This window comes from Pteronotus mesoamericanus, unplaced genomic scaffold (assembly GCF_021234165.1).
Source record: "Pteronotus mesoamericanus isolate MK-2021 breed Mesoamerican mustached bat unplaced genomic scaffold, CSHL_Meso_final contig_182, whole genome shotgun sequence".
In the NCBI taxonomy this organism is placed as follows: domain Eukaryota; kingdom Metazoa; phylum Chordata; class Mammalia; order Chiroptera; family Mormoopidae; genus Pteronotus; species Pteronotus mesoamericanus.
The window spans coordinates 22,945,646-22,967,362 of NW_026555078.1; the positions used below are offsets into that span (position 1 = coordinate 22,945,646).

General features: G+C 41.9%; 1 protein-coding gene across 1 annotated transcript; it reads right to left on the minus strand.

The window, feature by feature from the left end:
* Nucleotides 1–1,734: 1,734 nt before the first annotated feature.
* On the minus strand, nt 1,735–10,161 carry RDH12 (retinol dehydrogenase 12). Its single transcript, XM_054567020.1, has 7 exons — nt 10,058–10,161; nt 8,528–8,646; nt 7,864–8,019; nt 7,119–7,223; nt 5,854–6,063; nt 3,909–4,098; nt 1,735–1,837 (listed from the first exon to the last, which is right to left on the minus strand). Exons 1-7 carry the CDS (start codon nt 10,123–10,125, stop codon nt 1,735–1,737), a joined length of 951 nt encoding a protein of 316 aa, XP_054422995.1. The 5' UTR covers nt 10,126–10,161.
* Nucleotides 10,162–21,717: the final 11,556 nt, after the last annotated feature.

Sequence of the window (21,717 nt, forward strand, 5' to 3'; positions counted from 1 at the left end):
AAAGAAAATTACTCTGACATTTCAAAGGTATGTCATCCTAGGTGCATACAGACAGTGGGCAGAGATCACTTAAGGTAAAGATTGACCCTTGCTAAGGAAGCTAGACACCTGGGATGTGACTACCTGCTCTGACCTGCCCAGGCAGGACTTTGTGTTCAGACCATCCTGTGTGGTTACTTTTGATTACTAAGCTTTTCAGGCTGCATGTGGCCTCCCTGAGCTTGTTCTTTTTTAGATACACATTAAAGTATTTATTAGTGAATGTGTGATACCTGAATATCCCACCACGCCCCCAAAAGATGTCATGTGGGAAATACAGATTAAACAAGACTGACAGATGTTCATGTTGAAGCTGGATGATAGAGTGATTTGTGATACAATTTGTTCTACTTTTGTCTATTTGAAAATTCCCATAATAAGGTTTTTTTAAAAAGTCTACTTGCTATGGAAGAAAAGACATTTTTGTCACCAGATGCCCTTTGGATGCTTTAATACAGGAACCAATAACATGATTTCTGTCAGTTGGCTGACAGATTAGGCACATCCCTCTGCCTCTTCTTCATGGCCTTCAGCACCTGAAGCAAGAAGCAGGTCACCCGGGGCCGCAGCACAGGAGAGCAGGGAGGCCAGAAAAGAGAAGACATATGATTTCAGGTAGAGAGTTTATCAGGGCTTGGTTTTTCTGCTTCTATGTATCAAATTAAATGAAGTCCCATATTCCTTCTGGCCTTCATCTAAAATGAAGCTTAGACTCTGTGTAATTGAAGTCACTTCTATCACTTCTTAAATAATAAGATGTGAGAGCTGAAAGAAACTTGAGGAAATACCCAACCAAAACATCTAACTTTTACATCATCTTAATAATGCATTATAAGATGTGATACTACAAAAACGTTATGGGTCGTGAGGAGGGTAAGATACTACTCACTAAACTAGAAGGCTAGCCCCCTTGCTTTGTTTCATAACCCTCTTGCTACCCTGAGAAAATAAGAAAGGCAATGAGATGTGTAGTCTATTTCCTCTAAACTCTGAGGTAAAGGGAATGCTTTAGAAAAGGAAACCATCTACATGATTGAATGTGGAAAGGTCCAAACTTACACACTGTTTATAAGTCGATTGTATCTCAATAAAGCTAGAAAAAAATTAATTTTTAAAAAAGAAGTGGAAAAATAAACTGGGAATGTCCAGCTTCACACAGTGGTCCCAAGAAGGTCAGAGAAAGGAACCAAAGTTGGCCACACTTAAGATTTATCTGAGTTGGTCTGGACTCCAGAGTTGTGACTAGCACTTCAAAGAAGAAACAGATCAGTCAGGAGTTTTGAGTCTGTAGTCCCTAGAAATACGTAGCGCGGATGCTCCTGTTGCCTCAGCTGAGCATGCTGGCTGGTGTTTCTGGTATCGGTGAGGAAGCTGACCCAAAAAGAGCCAGGCTTTTTTCCCCACATCCCCGTGCTCAGCCTGCCACCTGCCTGCTCCTGCTGGAACAAGAGGGTGGCCAGCTCTGCAAGTCTTGGAGAACAATGCTCTGTGGGTGTGAACATCTCATGCCTTGAGCCAGCTTCATGAGAGGGGTGGTATACAAAGGTTTCCAGAAAGGTGAGGAGAATCGGAGGAGGACAGGATTCACAGCAGCAGCCAGCCGGGAAGACAATCCTTCAGGGTTGGCCTTCTCCTTGGTCCCCTTCCATTATGGCGCAGGCTAGACCTGATAAAGCTGTGGCTCTTCTACCAGCTCTACTTCCACTGGATTCCTAGAAGCTCACAGCTGATGTCCCACAGGCGCTCAGCCGTTTTGTTGTTTCGGGCCCTTGGAGACACCCAGGTCCTCTTGCAGTCACTGGAGGGCAGAGAAAGAATATAAACATCCAGGAGTGGAAACTGACCATGTGGAAGAGTGTGTGGCCTCTTTCTCAGGCTGTGTTTCTAGATGTATAAAATATATTGGATGAAAAGAAACTAATTGTATTGAAATACAGTTTTTAGATCTTGTAAAAAATCCATGATCTAGTAATACATAGGCTTCTTTATTAACAAGAGTCAGCACTGGGTCTAATAAACACTGGATTTCAAAGTAGTGGTGAGCAGAAATGACGTTAAGAAATCTGCAGCTACTGCAGTGTGATGTGCAAATATTATAGTTTTATTGGTGACAAAGTCATAGGTATTACTACTGATCCTACAGTTCATTGCCTACATCCATGGAAAATGCAGTACTGACAAAGTAGAAAAGCTGTGAATTCATTACTTTTCTTTACACTCCTGTTTGCCTTCTTTGTACAAATATACAAATAGCTCTACAGACTTTCACTCTTTTATACTAAACTGGGATCATACTGTATCTACTTTGGGAGGGATATCTTTCTCTTGATAAAAAACATGTATATCTTAATTGTACAGGTAATAAATAAATATATGATCATTAAATTTTTTTTAAATAATAAATACCTGGAGTCAGAAGTGACAACCCTGCTCCACACTTCCTCTTACTGTCCCCGCAACTCCTTCTCCTGCTACCGTGAGCTATGCATCCTCCCAGATTGTTTGAATTGTATTTACAATGATAATTTTATAGTTCTGTGTTGCAGTTTTTCTCACAATGTTATATCAGCAACATTTTCTCATTAAATGTTTGAAAATATTTCATTTACTGATAGCAATATTTTATCACATATTTAAGGCAGTGATGTTAAATAGACTCTAGGGTAGCATGGTCTAGTAGAAATATGATGTGAACCACAATCCAAGCCACAGATTTTAAATTTTAAATTTTCTAGTGAAATTTTTTAAGTATATTTTAAAAAGTAAAAAAAAAAAAGAGTGAAATTAATTTTAGTAATATGTTTTATTTAACTCAATGTAGCCAAATCATTTCAGCATGTAATCACTATAAAATTATTAGTTAAATAATTTACATTTCTATTTTCAGAATCTGGTGCCCATTTTACACATCTAGCACATCTCAGCCTGGATTAGCCATGTTTCAAGTGCTCAATAGCCACATGTGGCTGGTGACAACTATACTGAACAGCACTGCCCTGGACCCAAACTGCCTGGGTTTAAAACCCAGGTCTCCCACTTGCAAGCTATATAATCTTGAACAAGTTCATTATTCTGTGCCTCAGTTTCTTCACATGCAAAATGGGAATAATAATATTATCTACCTCGTAGAGCTGTGATAACTCTATGAATTAATACATGTTAGACACTTAGAACAGTGCCCAACATTGTGTAAGCACTCAAACAACATTAGCTATTATCATTTATCCATTCCCCTAGCATTGGACACTGAGGTTATTTCCTAGCTTCACTTATGAGTGGTGTACCAGTGAATAGCCATGAACAAAGTGAGACGAAAGAGCAGACTGGGCGGGATCAAGTCATGGAAAAGGAAGGAGTTTTAATCCTAGGCTTCCCTTTTTTCCCAAACTGGGTTTGTGATAAGACTCAACACTGAACTGTCTATTTCTCTGCTCTCCCAGAGAGTGCCGATCGTGGCAGCAGGGCGACGGCGGCCTTGCCCTGACGGCTTGTGCCAGGCAGCGTTACGGAATGCATGGGAAAAGTCAGCCCAAAGCTTCAACGAGGCGGCAAAGGACCCAGACAGCCTGCTGATGTCCTTACCAAGGCACAATCAATAGGGACAGTCTTCTCTAACAATTCTCAGAAAGCAAGAAATCTTTCTTGGAAACTTGGCACACAGGTACACAATATTGCCATTAGGGCAACTCTTGACAAGTTTCTAATGTAAGTTCCTTGGGAAAAGTGACAGCATTTGGTTTGCAGGCCCAGCTCAAATCTGGATTCTGCTAGGAGGCACAAACTCAGCCACCTGGGGGGCAAAGCCCAGGGAGCACTGTGTGTCCCCAGGCACGCAGCCTGGGGAGAGAACCTGCACGGACTCCACGCACCTGAAGTACTTGCCACTCAGGGGCTCCAGGCCCTCGGCCAGGGCGCAGTGCAAGGTGGTCTGCGCCCCTTCCCGCGCCGACTTCACAAAGGGTGAGATGAGCCGCCAGAGCAGGCACAACAGGAAGGAGTGCCGGACCAGCTCGGAGTGGACGATGCCTGGGTGCACCGCATACGTGGTGACCCCCGTGCCTACAGCCAAGAGAGCACAGTTAGACCAGGGACACACTCTGAGCCCCGGAAACAGCCCGCCTCCTGCTGCAAAATGCACACATGAGAAGGGTCTCAGGAAAGAGAACCCCACTCCTAAGCCAGGTACAATCTGACTGGTAATTAATTGATCTCTTCCAGAAAGATCTATATCTCCCTCGGCCTTCTGTGCTCCGAAAGGAATGCTTGGTTGAAGGTCCTTCTATGTCAATGTCACCTTTCTCTCTGGCTTAAATATTAATAATAGAAACAACAACATGTACCAGTTGTACTGCTAATACTAGTAGTAGTTAGTCATAGTAGTAGTATCAATTATTGACAGTGGTGTCTTGGGAATTTCTATAGGAAGGGCTTAAGGGAAGCAATCTGGTTGAAAGTGGGGAAGCTGGTGTTTGGAGTTCCATTTGCCAGGCAAGCACATTTTATGAGGTGTAGACTGAGGGGTGTTGATGGAGATGATAGGCGTTAACACTCCCCAAGACACCCCTGGTGCCTCTACTATTTTCAGTGCTTATTATGTACAAGAGCCTACTATATGCTTTACCTGCATTATGTCATTTGATTCTTAAAGAGGCTTGTGAGGTAGGTTATATTATGATGCCCTTTTACAGCTGAACAAACAGAGGTCTCATCACAGAAATGTTAAATAAATTGCCCAGGGCCATTACCTAGTAGTTTTCAGGGCTAAGGTCTGAACTCTGATGTAAATACCATGGACTGCAGAGCTACACCGACTGGATTTGAATCCTGGCTCAGCTAGGAAAATGCTTGATCAAGTTTCTTAATCTCTCTCTCTCTCTCTCTCTCTCTCTCTCTCTCTCTCTCAAGCAGGGAAAAACAGTAGCACCTACTTCATAGGAATGTTGTATTAAATGACTTATGTAGAATAAATAGTACATGGCACACACAAGACTCTCAATTATTATTGTCATTATTATTACTTCTTTTAACAATTACCCTAGTCTTCTACCTTCTGTGTTTAGAGAGTAAACACCGTTGTTCCCAAACTCTGGCTTATTCCATGTAGCAAATGGTCCTCATGATTTGCAGATGTCAAAGCCAGCAGCTCAAGGAAAACGCCAGGAAAGCAGAGAATCATACGATTAAGAGAGGCATCACCTCATGTTAAAGCTGAGAAGGTGAAGTCAGGGAGGTTAAAAGGACACATCCATATACACATGTGGCTAGTATGTGGTAAAGCAAGAACTCAGACCCGGGGGCTGACATCCAGCCCTGGCGCCCTGGTGCCCTGCTCCCTGGTTCCCAGCAGTGGCACCTCTGTCACTCAGCTCACCATGTGAACCTCAGCAAATGGCACACAGAAGTAAGTATCCTGGAGTTAAAGCAGAGGACCCACATTCCATCCCTGATTCCTGCACTTGCCATATAGACTTGGACTGGCCACTTCTTTGGACCTCAGTTTGGACCCATATAGTAATAATACCTGCTCTGCCTGTTGCAAGAGGATGTTCGTGAAAAATAAAATGAGATAATAGATATGAGTTGACATACATGTAAGGTAACTGTATAGGTTCCTAACCATTATTCAATTTTAAGCTTCCCAAGGGCAAGAACTCTGTTTTTATTCTATTTATAACCCCATTCTCCTTAGTGCATAGAGCAACCACTGTAATGCACATGTTTGACATCCTGATTTCAGAAATTTCTGTGCGTCTCTAATCTGGACTGAAGGCCCTGCTTTTTCTGCCTGAACCCTGGCCCTTTCTCCAGACTTACCTTGGAGCCTCTTGGCCAGCTCACGAGTGAAAAGCACATTGGCCAGCTTGCTGTGGCAATAAGCCAAACCCCGGTTGTAGCACTTCTCACCCTGGAGGTCATGGAAGTGAATCTTGCCAGCAATGTGGACCACTGATGAGAGGTTCACCACCCGTGCAGGAGCAGACTCCTTCAGCCGCTCCAGGAGCAAATGGGTGAGAAGGAAGTGGCCTGCAAGAGAGCCAGCAGGGAAGGCTGAAGAATGGAGTGGCTGCCCAGGCTCAGGGTGCGGGCGCTGGCAACAGGGCGTCAGCATTAGCTCTCTCTCTTCTGGGTGTGAACAAGTGTGTATGTAACTCAGTGCTAAGGGTCAGGCAGTCTGAGTGAGTGAAGTCCTTAAGGCAAGGGCCAGAGCTAGACCAGCAGTAAGGCCATGTAGACTGTCTGTACTTGTTTGAACCTCTGCTCTTGCCCGTCAGGAGACATGCTACCTGCTGGCTTCCAGCTCTGCTATGGCCATAACCACACAACCGTGGGTCCAGGTTTACCCGTGTACAGAGGGGAAGTGGGATAGTCAGGGAAAATAACATTTGTCTAGGATCAGAGAACGTGTTCCATGATTTCTTCTCTAGAGCCATCACCTAGAACTCTGAACCCCCGCCTCCCACATACCTTAAGTCCTTAAGGTTCGCCTCCTTGATCAGCCAGCTCTTGGCTTTCTTAGCCCTCAGTTATTGATGCGATCCCCCTCCAGCCAAACACATGTTCCTGCAGCCCCCATGCCTGGCCCTGCTTGGCAAGCCTTGTGCTACCACAGCTCCATCCGAGAATGGCATTTTTCTTCCTGGTGTCTCCAAAGTTTGGGGGTTTCTTTTTTTTCTTTTTACTCTTTTATTGAATTCATTGGGATGACATTGGTTGATAAAATTATATAGGATCCAGGTATAAAATTCTATAATGCATCATCTGTATATTGTATGGTATGTTCACCACCCCAAGTCAAGTCTCCTTCCATCACCATTTATCCCCCTTATACCCTCTTGTACCACCCCACCCCCCTTTTCCCTCTAGTAATTGGGGTTTCTTAATGGTATGGGTCGGAGGAGCTCACTTTTTTGGACTGGTTAGGAGAGGGATAGTGAACAAAAAACCAGTATGTCCAGGCTGTTGGAACCCTAGCCTCTAATAGGACCACTGGAGATTTTTGGCACTGGTGTAAGGTCATCTACACCTACAGAGAACAAAGTGGGGTCAGCCTCACTGCTCAGCCACTCGAAGATACTTACCCAGGTGGTTGACTCCCAGGTGGGTTTCAAAGCCATCAGCTGTCTTGGAATATGGACACATCATCACCCCTGCATTGTTGATCAGGATATGGAGCTGCTTTTCCTCTACAACACCCCCAAGGAGACCCTGTAGTTAGCAAAGGGTCTGCTAACTGTCCGTAACAGACCTGAGTATTTACTTCTTGCCTTTGGACCTATCTTTAGTTATTGCTGTCTTCCCGGACACCACTCACTCATTCATCCATTCATTCAGAAAATAAGTACTGAATACTGGCTCTGGTCAGGCCCACTCTGCTGGGCACTGGGCATACAGTGGTAAAACAAGACTGACGTGGCTCCTGCTCCTCATGGATTTCATAGTCATTGGTAAAAGCTGGTTATTTTCCAAGACACAGAAAAACTTTGGCAGCACTACAACCTCATTTGGTGCCTATGGACACAGAAGGTTGCTTCTCAGGATAAAAGAAGAGAGTGGCATTAAGGCCACACCTTGATGCCAAGGTACAAGCCCAGACTGGGAGCTGATACCTTCAACGTTCCCATTACAGAGGAAAAAGATGATAAGTATCTTGCCCAACTTGTCCACCCACCATCCCCTTGCCACTTCCTGCCCAGCTGGTTCATGTGGCAGAACCCGTCAGTGGAACCCATGATAGTTCTGATGTAAGGGTCAGAGGTGGTTTAGGATGAAACAACCCCTCCCACACTCAGTTTCTTGCCTTTCTAGCTACCCCCTAGGCATTACCTGCCAGAAAGCCCTCAGCAAAGGCTCGGATAGACTTGGTATCCGATAGGTCCAGTTTCCGCACCAGCACCTGGTAGTTCTTTGTATTAGCTCGGATTTCACTGGCAGCAGACTCCCCCTTCAGTACGTCTCGGCAGGCAATGTATACACGGGCTCCTGGGCAACAACAACAACAAAAAAAAGAGGGCAATGTGCAATGAGTTCAGGCCCTAGGCTAAAAAAAGAGTCTAGTAAGTGGAGCTTGGGACTGGTGGACCGAGCATTCTCTAGCCATTCCTAAAGCAGTGGTTGGCTGTATTGCCACTTTAGGACCCTCACTGCAGTCCTGCTCATCCGTCTGGCTATCAGCTCAACTCCAGGCTGGGAGCCCTGCTTTTTACACCCTGATATTTAATGTTGCTTAGTATCTCCTCTTAGAATAGGGGACTTGACCAACACCATACATGGACATCACTGTTTTTCTTACTTTATATAATAGGAAGGGAGGAAGGAAGGTTGAAGTCTACAGAGTAAGTTGGTGCCACAGCTGGACTTGAATCCCAGGTTCCCTGAATCCCTGGCTAGAACCCCCGAGCCCCGGAGAAATGATAGGGAAATGTGGGCAGAGCCCCCGTGAGAACAGCAAGTGGCACTGCCCCGTGGGTGCGGAAGTGGAGGGACTTGCCTCTGCGAGCAAGCTCTCGGGCTGTCTCCTTGCCGATGCCCGTGTTGGCGCCGGTGACCACCACCACCTTCCCAGGAAGCTGCACGTTTGTTTTACAAACCCCACCAGCAAAGAACTTCCTATAAACAAAGGAAACAACAGTGCTCAAGCACCATCCTTCCAATTCCCAAACTGAGAAACATAAAATCCATCCGGCTTCAGAGAAGAATTTCTTTCCATTGTTGTCAGGACACCTAAAGAAGCTAATCTTCAGGGGGCATTTTCGCAGGGGGCAAGGCATTCTCCTGCTCTTCAGCTACGGTTGGGAGGTCATATGTCTAAGAGCTACAAATAGTCATCTGGACAAACAGAATAAGTGCTCATGAGAGACCTTCCTTATTAGATAACAAAGTTAGCAAAGCTCTTCTCTCTAGAGGTTCCAAGAGGTAACCTTCCTCCTCTAACCTGCATTAAAAAAAAAAAAAAATGTTCAAAGGACATTAGTGGCATCAGTGGTCCTGAGCCCTAGGTCTTCAATAAGCACCAATAGCAAATAACTGCTGAATGGCACTTCAAGGGGTCCCCGGGGCTCCCTCTCCAGTTTTAGAAGGCCAGCATCTTCAGAGACTTTTTGCCATCCAACTAGAGATTCCATTCTAGCCATTAGCACAGAGAGAAAACCTCCTTTTTTAGACCTCTCTGCAGAGAGCATCTTTTTACATAGAGTTTACGTGACAAGTCCTAAAAAGAGGACGGGGTGGGGGAGCAGCCAGCTGATTCTCTGAGCATTAGTCAACTGCCAGGCACTAGAGTAGGCACTTTCCATAGGGAATTTATTTTAATCCTCTCAATCTCTCTCTTAATATCCCTATATGACACTGGAGAAAATTGAGGCTCAGAGAAGTTCAAATCCCTTGTTAATGGTGGCAAAACTGAAATGTGAGCCCAGGTTTCTATGCCAGAACCCAGAGCAATACTGTCCCTGATAGGTCTGTGTAACCTTTGTTATCATCAGAGACTTAAAAATTCTCTACTCAGAACACACGTCTTTGACACCTCCAGAAATCCCACAGCAAAAGAGCCATCCCCAAACATTCACTAGTTGAGGGAAAAGAGTTTCTTTCCCCAAATGCCTGGTACTTAACAATGAGTCCCTCAGTAATGACCACCCATGGTAACCCAGCAGAGCCACCTTAACTAGAAACAATGAATTAAGGAGGATCTCCTGAGGAACCCAAGGGAACAGAGAGAAAGAGCCAGGACTTTCACCGAAGTTGCCTGTCAAGCTACTTGATAGTCATCCACACAGCTTTCCACGAGCATCAGAATTCAAATTAGCCCCTCCACCCCCCGCCCCAGGTGCTTCCTTCTTATTTTTTTCATGCTATCCCAAATTACCTCCTTCCTTTCTGCTGCTTCTGCCCTGACTCTCTCCCTTTACCTCTATCCCTTTCTCTTCTTTCAGCAGCTGAGACTTCATCTACTTAAAAGTTCCCTGGCTCCCAATTAAGGACTTTATAAAATATTGTATGTTACTGAATTAAGACAAACCTGATGGATGGAGCTATCATGTACAGGAAAGAAATGGAGGTGAGCAGTCCCAGAATAACCATCGGCATTTCAGCTTCTTTAGTTGCTGCTACTTTGGCAAAAACAACTTCGACTCTAACTCTGACTCGGGCTCCTGGTCTGGCTCCAATTCTTGGCTGCTTCCTGCTGCTTCTCCCTCTTCTAGCTCCTCTTGAGCTCTCAGCAACAGCCAGGCTCTCAGCGTAGCCCAGTATCCTATTTAAATCCGAGAGCTGTCAGAACACAGCCTGCTGGGAGATGTAGTCCTGGGGGAGGACGATGGAGGAAGGAGGAGAATCTCGCACTGACCAGCAAAGAGAATAAGGGGAAATGAAACAATTGCCCCCTAACTTTTCCACCCTCAATTATTTCTTTTATTTAGGGAATGTGTTCTCTCCAACCACTCTCACCTCTATTCCTGCAAGAGAAACATTTTTAGCTTTAGCAACAGACCCCATGATATTTGAAATACAAGTGTGTTAAAAATAGAAAGATAAGGAAGCAGCCCCCAGAAGAATGGCGAGGGAAGTGAGGACAGTGGTTTCCCTTGATGGGGAAGGGGTAGAGATCAGGCAGATACATGCTGGGAACTCCGGTAGTGTTCTGTTCTTTGAGGCTGGATCATACACTTGATTTGTGCACTTTTCTGTGTCTTATGTGATACTTCAATGAAGTTAACACACCTGCATAAATACCAGGGGAAAGGTACAGTGTTTCAGTGCATTGTCTTCCTGGTTCAAATCCCAACTGATCTACTTAAGCTCTGTGACATTGGGCAATCTACTAACCTCTATGTTAACTCAGTTTCCTCACTTGTACAAAGACTGTGTGTGTGTGTGTGTGTGTGTGTACCTGTTTGTTTTAAGTATTAAATAGGTCACTCAATAGGTAGATAATTTGAGACAGAGGCTAGTACATAGAAAATACTCTGTAAGAGTTGGCTGTTATAATTAGCTGTATTGACTCTTGTCTCTCTTGCTACTTGCTTTACTCAAGGGTTTGGTGCAGAAAAGGGGGAGGCAATGAATGAAGGTGACATTTCAATCGAATGCGGTTAAAGAAGAGAGGAAACACAAGGGAAAAGCTAGCAGAAAGTCTCACACCCCTCTGGAGGTGGATAAGTAGTGTTCCCAGCACTTGCTGACTTGGCATTGCTCTCCTAGACAGGGCAGCAGGCAAGGAATCAGGACAGGACCCCAGTGGTCAAGCCCCAGTTCTGCTTCTTTCTATTAGGTTAGCAGAGGATCCAGGAAGGCACATATGATGAAAGAAGACTTCTATGGCATGCAAGTATTCACTCCCTCTCTCTTCAATTCCTCCATCCACTTAATTGACACTTACTGCATACTTCTTGGTGCCAGACATTGTGCCAAGTACTCTAAAGTCACAGTTCCTGCCCCTTGGGAATCCCATGGATCTGTTAAATAGGACAAGAGGCAATCTGTAATTTACAGGCGAGATCTCTCTTGATTCCCAGGGCCTCTCCCATCTCTTCCCCTTTCTCCCACTCTGGCCCCAGTTCCCTGCAGAGACCTACAATGTCAGCTGCAGAGACTTCAAAGTCCCAGCAGCTCCTGACATCTTGTTGCTGGAGCCTCCTAGAAGTCAATGTCCACTGGGCCAACATGGTCCTGCTGATTAGACAGGGCCCTTTTCCTCCCAATGCCTAGTGACACTGGGTCTGCCACACCTCTTAGATTATATGTAAAGACAAGATCTGCTGGTGCTTTATGCTTAGAGTCCTCCCTATCCCCTGTAATCGGGGCTGCAGTCAATCAATGGGACAGACACAATGCTATACTGTGCAAGGGAGAATACATCTAATAACCTCAAATAAAGGTACCTTTGTACTAATTTCTTCTGGGCTCCCCAAAATACCCTACACTTGTGGAGATGATGCTCAATTTTTTTTGAGTTTGTCTGCAAGAAGTAATGCTCTAGAGAAACATAGAGAAGACATTAGAAGGCATATAAGGCATCTAGAATTATGGAAATGCACAAATATTTTGTTAAAAAAACAACCATCAGGTAATTGATCAGTCTTACCAAATATTAAATTACATTACAAAGCTGTACTAATTTACATGGTGTGGTATGGTCAGGTGAATAGTCAGAAAAATCAATAGAACAGAAAAGAAAACCAAGAAATAAACCACAATGCATATGGAAATTTAAATGTAATAAAAAATGCCATTTCAAATCAGTGCTGGGGGAAAATGAATTATTTAATAAAGTATTATAATACTTTGCTATCCTGTTGAGGCCTAGTGCACTTGATTCTTACCTTACTCTTTACACCAAAATTTCAAATAGAGCAAAGATAAAAATATGAAAAATAAAACCACTTAAGTATTAAGAAGACCTATTAGACAAATATTAAAATAATAATTTTAGAGTGGCAAAACCTTTCTAATAAGATAGGAAACCCAGAAATTGAAAAAAAAAGAAAATAGAAAATAGAATCTTCATTAAAAAAAAAAAACTCTCCATACACAAGGCAAAAAGAAGAGAAACTGAGACGAGGGTGGAGGAATGTTCATAACATGTATTGTAGACAAGAGTTTAATTTATTTAGTATATAAAGAACTGTTACAATCACTAAGAAAAAGAGTAAACAACCCAATTGAAATAAAAGCTTACAGCAAAGGAAATACAAGTAACTCTTCAACCTGACTCAGAATACGAGGGATGCAAATTAAAATTACACTGGGAGCCACTTATCAGATTAACAAAGATCAAAAAGGCTGTCACACAGTCCACTGACAAGAGTGTGAAGAAATAATGACATACTGCTAGTGGGAGAGTTGATTGTTACAATTGCGAGAGAGAGAAGTGTGGTGACATCTAACAAAGCGATGCACATACTCATTGACCTGAACTTTCCACTTCCACACATTCATAAGGTTGTCATTGCACCATTGTGTGTAATACCAAAAGTTTGGAAACCTTCTAAATGTCCATCAATACTACGGCCATACAATGACTACTAAACAGCTGTGAAAAATAATACTCTTTAAAGATACGGATATGGAAGAATCTTTGAGACATACATATTAGGTGAAAAAATAAGTAGAACAGTGTTTATAATTTGCTACCATTTGTTTAAAAAATAGAGGGAATAGATGGACATATTGTATAACAAGATAACAAGGAACAAGATAACAAGAAAGGGATAACAATGGTTGCTTCTAGAAGAACGGAACCAGCCTATGGTTTGTTGAAAATTAACATTTTTAGGAAAAGAACCAGATAACTCTGAAAGAACCTATTCATTTTTTGTTAAATTAATCATTGCAATATCACAATACAAAGGTATTTCTCAAATCCACATTGAGACATTCATAAATGCATGTTGCCACAGAAGCAAAGCCATCATTATGGCCTCCTTCATCACTGTAACTGACACCGAAAGGATCACAGACCAGTCTGATGCCTGATTTTTTAGGGACACCCAACTTGAGATAGAATAGATATACATAATAGAAAGAGATGAAAACACCAGAGAAGCCAGAGTAAGAACGGACGGGAAATTCACCAATGAAGAAGCACTCATTTACCACTTGCAACAGAAAGGGGAAGGCTCTTCACAGGGGAAGGCCTGCTGTGAGGCTGAAAAGCTGCTCTGTGTTTGACCGTTGGTCTGAATTCAAGTGGGATCATATCCTTTGGCCAGCGGGTCATCCCTGACCTGGTTCCTCTAGAAAGCAGCCTCTTACAAATTAGAGTAGAAGGAAGAACTATAAATGTCTCCTTTTCTCCCTCCCCCGCCTTGTCTTAAAATAGCAGATTTCTGTGAATTCCTGCAGCTTACGTTGTGTGTATAGTACTTTCCAAAAAGGTTTGGGAAGATGAAGATGGTTTACAACTTAGCAACATAAATGGCAATACTAAACTTTAAACAGTTTAACTTTAAACTTTAAACATCACTGAACATTTTTCATCACTTTTATCTATAAACTCTAGTTCCTGACATTTTTCTTAACTCTCCCTTTTTTTTAGCTTTAATGAGGTCTAATTAACAAATAAAAGTGTAAGATATTTAAAGTGTACAACAGACAGAGACTTGACTTGGGGTCGTGACCACACAATAGTGTACAGATGGTGTAGAGTTGTCCGTCTGAAACCTGTATGATTTTGTTAACCAGCGTCACCCCAGTGAATTTAATAAAAAGGAAAAAAAATAAAGTATACAACAGGATGATTTGATAACTCTGTTCTTAAACGTCTTCTATCCTTTTTGATTGTTTACCTAAACGCCACAAATTCCTTTATTTTTCTCATATGAGGCAATTTAGCTATGTCCAAATTATTAAACTGTCTCCTCTTCCCTTCCTTCCTGAAGGTGCTATAAGCGTATTTTCCCGAACCAAAACAGCTTTCAACTCTAAAAGAAACTATTTTCCAGCCTTTAAATGGCTTTTCACCCAACTTCTTACATAGAGTAAATAGTAACAAAACAAAATTTGTATCACTCTGTAACCATGATGCATAGCAAGAAGCAGGAGAGCATGAAAGTTAAGCCTACAGGTTGTAGGGAGGGACTTCCTGGGCTCAAAATCCTGATTTTATTCAACAATAAAATGACAAATAACCCAATAAAAAATGGGCAAAGGATCAAAATAGACATATCTCCAGGGAAATGTTTCCAAAAACAAAATGGCTTATAAGTACACACACACAAAAAACATGCTCAGCATCATTAGCCATCAAGGAAATGCAAATCAAAACCACAATGAGCCCTAGCTAGTGTGGCTCAGTGGATTGAGCACTGGCCTAGGAACCAAAAGGCTGCCAGTTTGATTCTCTGTCAGGGCACGTGCCTGGGTTGCCGGGGTGCAAGAGGCAACCAATTGATGTTTCTCTCCCTCTCTTTCTCCCTCCTTTCCTCACTCTCTAAAAGTAAATAAATAAAGTCTTAAAAAAAAACTCCAACACAATAATATATCACCGATAACCACCAGGATGACTAAAATCTACTAGCAGACAAAAAAAGTGTTGACAAAGATGTAGAGAAACTGGAACTCCCATACACTGCTGGCAGGACTGGAAAATAATATAGCTTCTTTGGGAAAGTCTGATAATTCCTCAGACAATTAACATATAATCTAACAACTCCATTCCTAGATATATCTTCCAAAATAAATGAAAACATATATCTACACAGAGACTTGTACACATATGTTTATAATGACTTCATTATCTTTATAGATGAGCCAGCAACTTCTCGAACCCTCACGCACTTGACCTCCTTATTTCCTGAAATTTTCTCCTCTGCCTAATCCCTGCCCCTCAGTCTGCCAGCACCTGGAACCATCTTCCTCTAAAGTCTTACCTTCAGATCTCCCATCTCCTGCTCACCTAGCTCTCTTGTGGTATGAATTCCAATGCAGCAGTTATTTAGCCCCAGGAGAGCCTCCAGACAATTGTGTCCCTCCTGTCGTAACTTCCTTGAATTATCCAACTGAGATTTCATACTCATCATTTCACTCATTCTCTTGCCAATATCCTCAGGAGCCTGACAAACCCTAACTCCGGATGAACCCAACTGTCTTTTTTGTGCACCTGGCTGATAAGAACTGCTAAAGAAAAATTCACATTGCCTTTTGAGTTGATGCCATTACAAATGCAGGGTGGGGCAAAGGTAGGTTTACAGAGTTTATTATTGAATTACTACTGATTAATTATTGTATTATTTTCCATATGAGCGACTGTAAACTTACTTTTGCCTTACCTTGTACATAGCCACCAACATCACCCAGAGCCTCCAATAAAACTGTCAATCTTTTTTTTATTTCCTTAACCTCCACAGTAATTATTTCAAACATTTGCTACCCTTCTTAAACTTTTTGCTTACTCCCCTCAATTTCACCATATTTCCTGGCTTCTTCACACACACACACGCACGCACGCACGCACGCACGCACGCGCGAGCACAAATAGGGATCATCAGAAGGAAAATTCTTCAATATCCTGTACCAAGTTTATAACGCTATTTTATTTTGTTTTATTTTTTGTTAACTTTTTTTAAATTTATAAATCATGTTTGTTCTGTTACAGTTGTCTCAATTTTTCCCCCTTTACCCCCCTCCACCCATCCCACCCCCACCCCCTACTCCCACACTCAATTCCCACTCTGTTGTCCGTGTCCATGGGTCATTGATACATGTTCTTTGTCTAGTCCCTTCCCCTTCTTTCCACCATTGTCTTCTTTCCCTATCCCCTCTGGTCACTTTCAGTCTGCTCCATGTTTCTAGACCTGTGGCTTATTTTGTTCATTAGTTTATTTTGTTGAATTGAGTGCACTTAGAGGTGAGATCGTATGGTATTTGTCTTTCATCAACTGGCTTATTTCACTTAGCTTAATATTCTCCAGTTCCATCCATGTTGTCGCAAAAGGTAGAAGTTCCATCACTTTTTTTTCTTTCCTTCTTTCCTTCTTTCCTTCCTTCTTCCTTTCCTTCTTTCTTTCCTTCTTTCTTCCTTCCTTCCTTCCTTCCTTCCTTCCTTCCTTCCTTCCTTCCTTCCTTCCTTCCTTCCTTCCCTCCTTCCTTTCTTCCTTCCTTCCTTCCTTCCCTCCTTCCTTCCTTCCTTAAATGCAGATTGATTTTATTTTTTAAATGTCAAATTTAATTATAAAATGTTAAAAAAATTAAAACCATTATAAAGTCTCAGCAATTAAATCAACATGACATCAGCACAGAAATAATCAAGTAGATCAATGAAATATAATGAACATTCTAGAGACAAACATATATATCTGTCTAACAAAGTAATATATAATTAAGTTGATATTTCAAATCGATGGATAAAATAAGGCTTATTTAATAAATAAGGTGCATGGACCACTATTACTTGAAATAAAACAAATGTAGAGCCCTATTTCACACATTATACAAGAAATATTCAGGTGAGTTAAAAATCAATATGTAGAATCTAAGGAGTTTTAGGAGAAAATAAAAACTAATATTTTTCTTACCCTGAAGTAAAATATTCAAACCCAGAAGCTATAAAGTAAAATATTGATAATATGGCTATATTAAATATTTAAGACTGTACAGTAATATACCTATAAGAAAAGTTAAAGGACAAGTAATAGAATAGCAAAGTATTTGCAACACACCTAAAAGAGGGTTAATGGTTTGTTTTGTTTTGTTTTTTAGGGAAAAAATTCTATGAACACTTAATCAAAAAATGGGTAAAGAATACCAAAAAGTCATTTAAAGCTTTTTAAAAATAATAGAAAAAGGCAAGGAATATACAAAAACAGGTTTAGTTTCAACCAATAATAAAGTAACAATTAAAATAACACATTGTTGTCACGATCAGATTGATAAGTATTAAAAAATATTGGTAATATCAAGTATTGGCAACTATGAAAGGAACTGGGTATTCATAGACTCTTTTTCTTCATCTTAAAGCAGTCCTTTAGCATATTTTGCTGTGCTGGTTTGGTGGAGGTGTATTCTTTTAGCCTTCTTTTGTCTGGGAAACTCCTTATTTTGCCTTCCATTTTAATTGAGAGCCTTGCTGGGTAGAGCAGTCTTGGTTGCAGGCCTTTCTTTTTATTGCTTGGAATATTTCTTGCCACTCTGTTCTGGCTTGCAGTGTTTCTGTTGAGAAGTCAGCTGCTAGCCATATTGGGGCTCCCTTATATGTTACTATCTCTTTCTCTCTTGCTTCCTTTAGGATTCTGTTTGTCTTTGCTATTTGCCATTTTAATGATGATATGTCTTGGAGTGGGCCTCATTGGGTTCCTCTTGAATGGGACCCTCTGTGCTTCCTGGACTTGTATGACTTTTTCTCTCCTCCAATTAGGGAAGTTTTCTGTCATTACTTTTTCAAACAGGTTCTCTATTCCTTCCCCATCTTCTTCTCCTTCTGGTATCCCTATTATACGGATATTATTACATTTCAGGTTGTCCTGCATTTCCCTCAATGCCTCTTCATTCTTTCTGAGTCTTTTTTCATTTTCTCGCTCTTTCTGGGAGCTTTTTTCTACCTTGTCCGGCAGCTCACTGATTTGATCCTTAGCTTCATCTAGCCTGCTGTGGATTCCTTTTACCGTGTTCTTCAATTCAGAAATTGTATTCTTCATTTCCTCTTGTCTCTTATTGATAGTTTCTATGTCTTTTTTCATGCTGATATAGTTTGCAGTAAGTTCCTCATAGTTTCCCTGTAGTTTTTTGTAATTCTCTCTGAGCTCACTGAGCTCATTGAGCTTCCTTAGAACCATTGTTTGAAACTCAGTATCTGATAGTTTATTTGCCTCTATTTCATTTAGTTCTCTTTCTGGGGATTCCTCCTTTCCCTTCAAGTGGGGGGTATTTCTTTGTCTTCCCATTATTTGTGAGACTCTTATTTTTTGCTTTTGTTTCTTAAGTTGATCTGTCTTGCTTTCCTGACTTTTTGGTGTGAACTTCTATGGTAGGAGACCGCTGTTTTTACTTTCTGGATCTGCCTCTGATGATGTCAGATATTGTCCCTGTCTGGCCTTAGGCAGTCTGTTTGAGACTTCCAGAAATCTACTGTCTGTGGCTGCCTCCTTCAGCTGTTAATCTACTCACTCTGCACTCAGCTGTCTTAGACAGCTCAGGACAGGGTGGAGTCCCTCCTGGGGGCGGGGTTATTGGGTCCTCTCCCACTGCTGCCGTTTGGGGAAAAGTCAGCACCGAGATCCAGCCGGCTGCGCTCTCTGTTCTCTCCCCAAAGCCTCCGTCCCCAGTCTCTCCTCAAGTGTCTCCAGAACTCTTTCTGCCCCCTTTAGCCAGGGATCTACTATCTGTGGCTAAAAATGGGGTGTTATTTGTGCCGGACCTGTAGTAGGTATATAGTGTTATTTTATTATGGTTTTAATTTTCATTTCCCCTAAGCACTAATAATATTGAGCATTATTTCATGTGGTTATTTTCCATCTCTGTATCTTCTTTGGGGAAGTATCTGTTCAAATCACTTTATCATTTATAAAATTGGGTTTTTTCTTAGTCTTGAGTTTTGGTAGTTTCCTGACTACAAATCCTTTATCAGGTTTGTGTTTTGCAAGTATTTTCTCTCAGTCTGTGATTTTATTATCTTTCAAAGAGCAGAAATTTTTAATTTTGGTGAGGTCTAATATGAATTTGTTCTATGAATCATGCTTTTTGGTGTTGTATAAGTACCTACTTCTTGAAATAATTTTTTAATAGATTTTATTACACTATATTCTCCAGATTACCTTTTATGCCATTTATCAACTTACTGTCTCTCAGCTTCAGTTCATTCTTTTTGCCTGTTGGGTGAAAGTGGAAATGGACTGTTTATTATTTTCTTTGCCACTCAGCCTGATGTTGATTAAGCTTTGTCAGTAGGTGGCACTGGAGAGACATTGTTGGGGGAAAAGGATTTGCCTCCAGGTTCTGGAGGGCTTGCTAGTCTAGCACGCGTGGCTCCTGGAGCACCGGGCTCCTGCAGCGCACACAGCTTCCCCAGCGCACACAGCTTCCCCAGCGCACACAGCTTCCCCAGCGCACACAGCTCCTGCAGCGCACACAGCTCCTGCAGTGCACACAGCTTCCCCAGTGCACACAGCTTCCCCAGCACACACAGCTTCCCCAGTGCCCAACTCCGTCACACTCGGTGGCAGGTGGCCTTCCCAGCAGGTGGTTTTGCAGCAGAGAGGCTGGACAGCTTTCCCTGGTACCCTAAAGCAGTAGATCTCCTGCAAATTCTACTGGTGCAGCACCACAGCAATTTCTGTGCTTTTCAGGGTGCTATTCCTGTTCAGCAGAGTCTGGGTCTCGGATCAGGGGTGGAAGGGGTCTCTTCCTCGGGAGCTCTATCTCAGCCCCAGATAGTGGCTATGATATATTGTATTGTATTGTATTATATTATATTATATTTTGTTATTTATGTTATAATATTATATCTGTTTTAAAATGTTTACATTATATCTGCTACTATATTTTTTTAATTCTATCTGCTCTTTTTACCTTCTTTTGAATTCTCTTTCCTTCTTACTGGCCCACGAGTTGGCAAACTATGACCAACAGGCAAAATCTGGCCTACTGCTTGTTTTTGTAAATAAAGTTTTATTGAAACACAACCATGCTCATTCATGTATATATTGTCTATGGCTGTTTTCATGATACAACAGCAGAGCTGAGTTGCAAGAGTGACCATATGGCCCCAAAGTCTAAAATATTTATTTTCCTTTACAGAAAAAAATTTAAGAACCGCTGTACTAGCCCATCTCTCATTACTTCAATCCCCTATTACGATTAATCATTTTTTACATTAAACTTTCCCTGTTCAAATACCATGTTTTTTCTAACCTGATTGGACCCAGGCTGACACATCTCCAAACTCTCTGTCTCCATTTCCGCAGTTCACCTTGGGGCTTACCTTCCTCCAACAACCCCTAATGTTGGTACTCCTCAAGGCCCTCCTTTCTGCTTTTTGTCTCAGCCTCTCAAAGCAACTCATCTGTTTACCCACCTTCAGTTATCAGGTTTAACCTGTGGTGTTTATTCCATGTTCAGTGGATGAAACTGTGTGCCTATTTTGTGTGGGTGTGCAAATATGTTTAAGTCTCGAGCCTCAACTTTTGGCAACACGGCTCAGTAATTAAGAACACAGAGCCTGGAGAGAACCTACTATGCTTGAATCCCAGCTCTGCCATTCTGACTTGGGCTGACCTAGTTAACCTTCCTGTTACTTCAGTTTCCTTGTTTGTAAAATAGGGAAAATTATAGTACCTACTTTATAGAGTTGTTATGGAAATAAAAGGAGTAAATATATATAAAGCACTTGGACACAGCCTGGCATGTAATAAGCACTCCATAAGTTTTGGCTGTGATTGCTATTTCTGGCTCTCTGCCCTGCCCCATGCCTCAGCTAGATCAATGTTTCCCATTGCTCTAGTGCTTCCTGCTCAGACTCTGATCCCTCAAGCAGGCTCTTCCCTCTGCACAGAGCTCTCTTGCCTGTAGGGGTGCTTGCCCACTAACTTGTGACATTTCCTCAGCCTTCACTTCAAATATTTCCTCAAAGAAGATTTTCCTGATCTCCAGACCTGGATGGGACACCTGCCCTAAGCTCCCAAAGCTTTCTCTTTTTTCCCTTCATAATCCTTGTCATGATTTATTTATTAAACAGTGATCACCTGATTTATTTATTAAACAGTGATCACCTGTTTAAGGTCTTCCCTGACAGGCCGTAAGTCATTTCTGCCTGGCTCCCTGTTGGACCTCAGCACAGGAATACATGTGAAACAAAACATGCGAAAAGCTTTTAAGGTGTAAACCCTGTACAAATATTAGGCAACACAATAATGAACATGTGACAAAATTGGATAACCTAATATCAAATCAGTAGAAACTTGTATTGCACGAAGGAAACCCTCTCTTCTCCAATTGATATATCGATTTCAATTGACCTTGGAAGATGTTTCTTTCAATCAAATGGAAATGAATATCCAGAATACATTAGTGTGGTCCAATAAGGAACCACAGCCAGATGTTGACTAGCTAAGCCACCCCCATCTTTACCCCCTGGAAACCAGATACAGGCCTCAGATGGCAGAGCTGAAAGGAATGCCTGAACAGGGAACTTGTTTATTCCCAGAGAATTTTCATGGCCTTCATTCAAGACAGGATTAAACACTTTGA

Coding starts and splice junctions, on each gene's coding strand:
- RDH12 (XM_054567020.1), bottom strand. CDS start 10,125: ATGCCGATGGTTATTCTGGGACTGCTCACCTCCATTTCTTTCCTGTAC. Junction 4,099..5,853: donor GCTGGCCAAGAGGCTCCAAG/GTAAGTCTGGAG, acceptor TCTTGGCTGTAG/GCACGGGGGTCACCACGTAT. Junction 1,838..3,908: donor CTGAGTGGCAAGTACTTCAG/GTGCGTGGAGTC, acceptor TCTGCCCTCCAG/TGACTGCAAGAGGACCTGGG.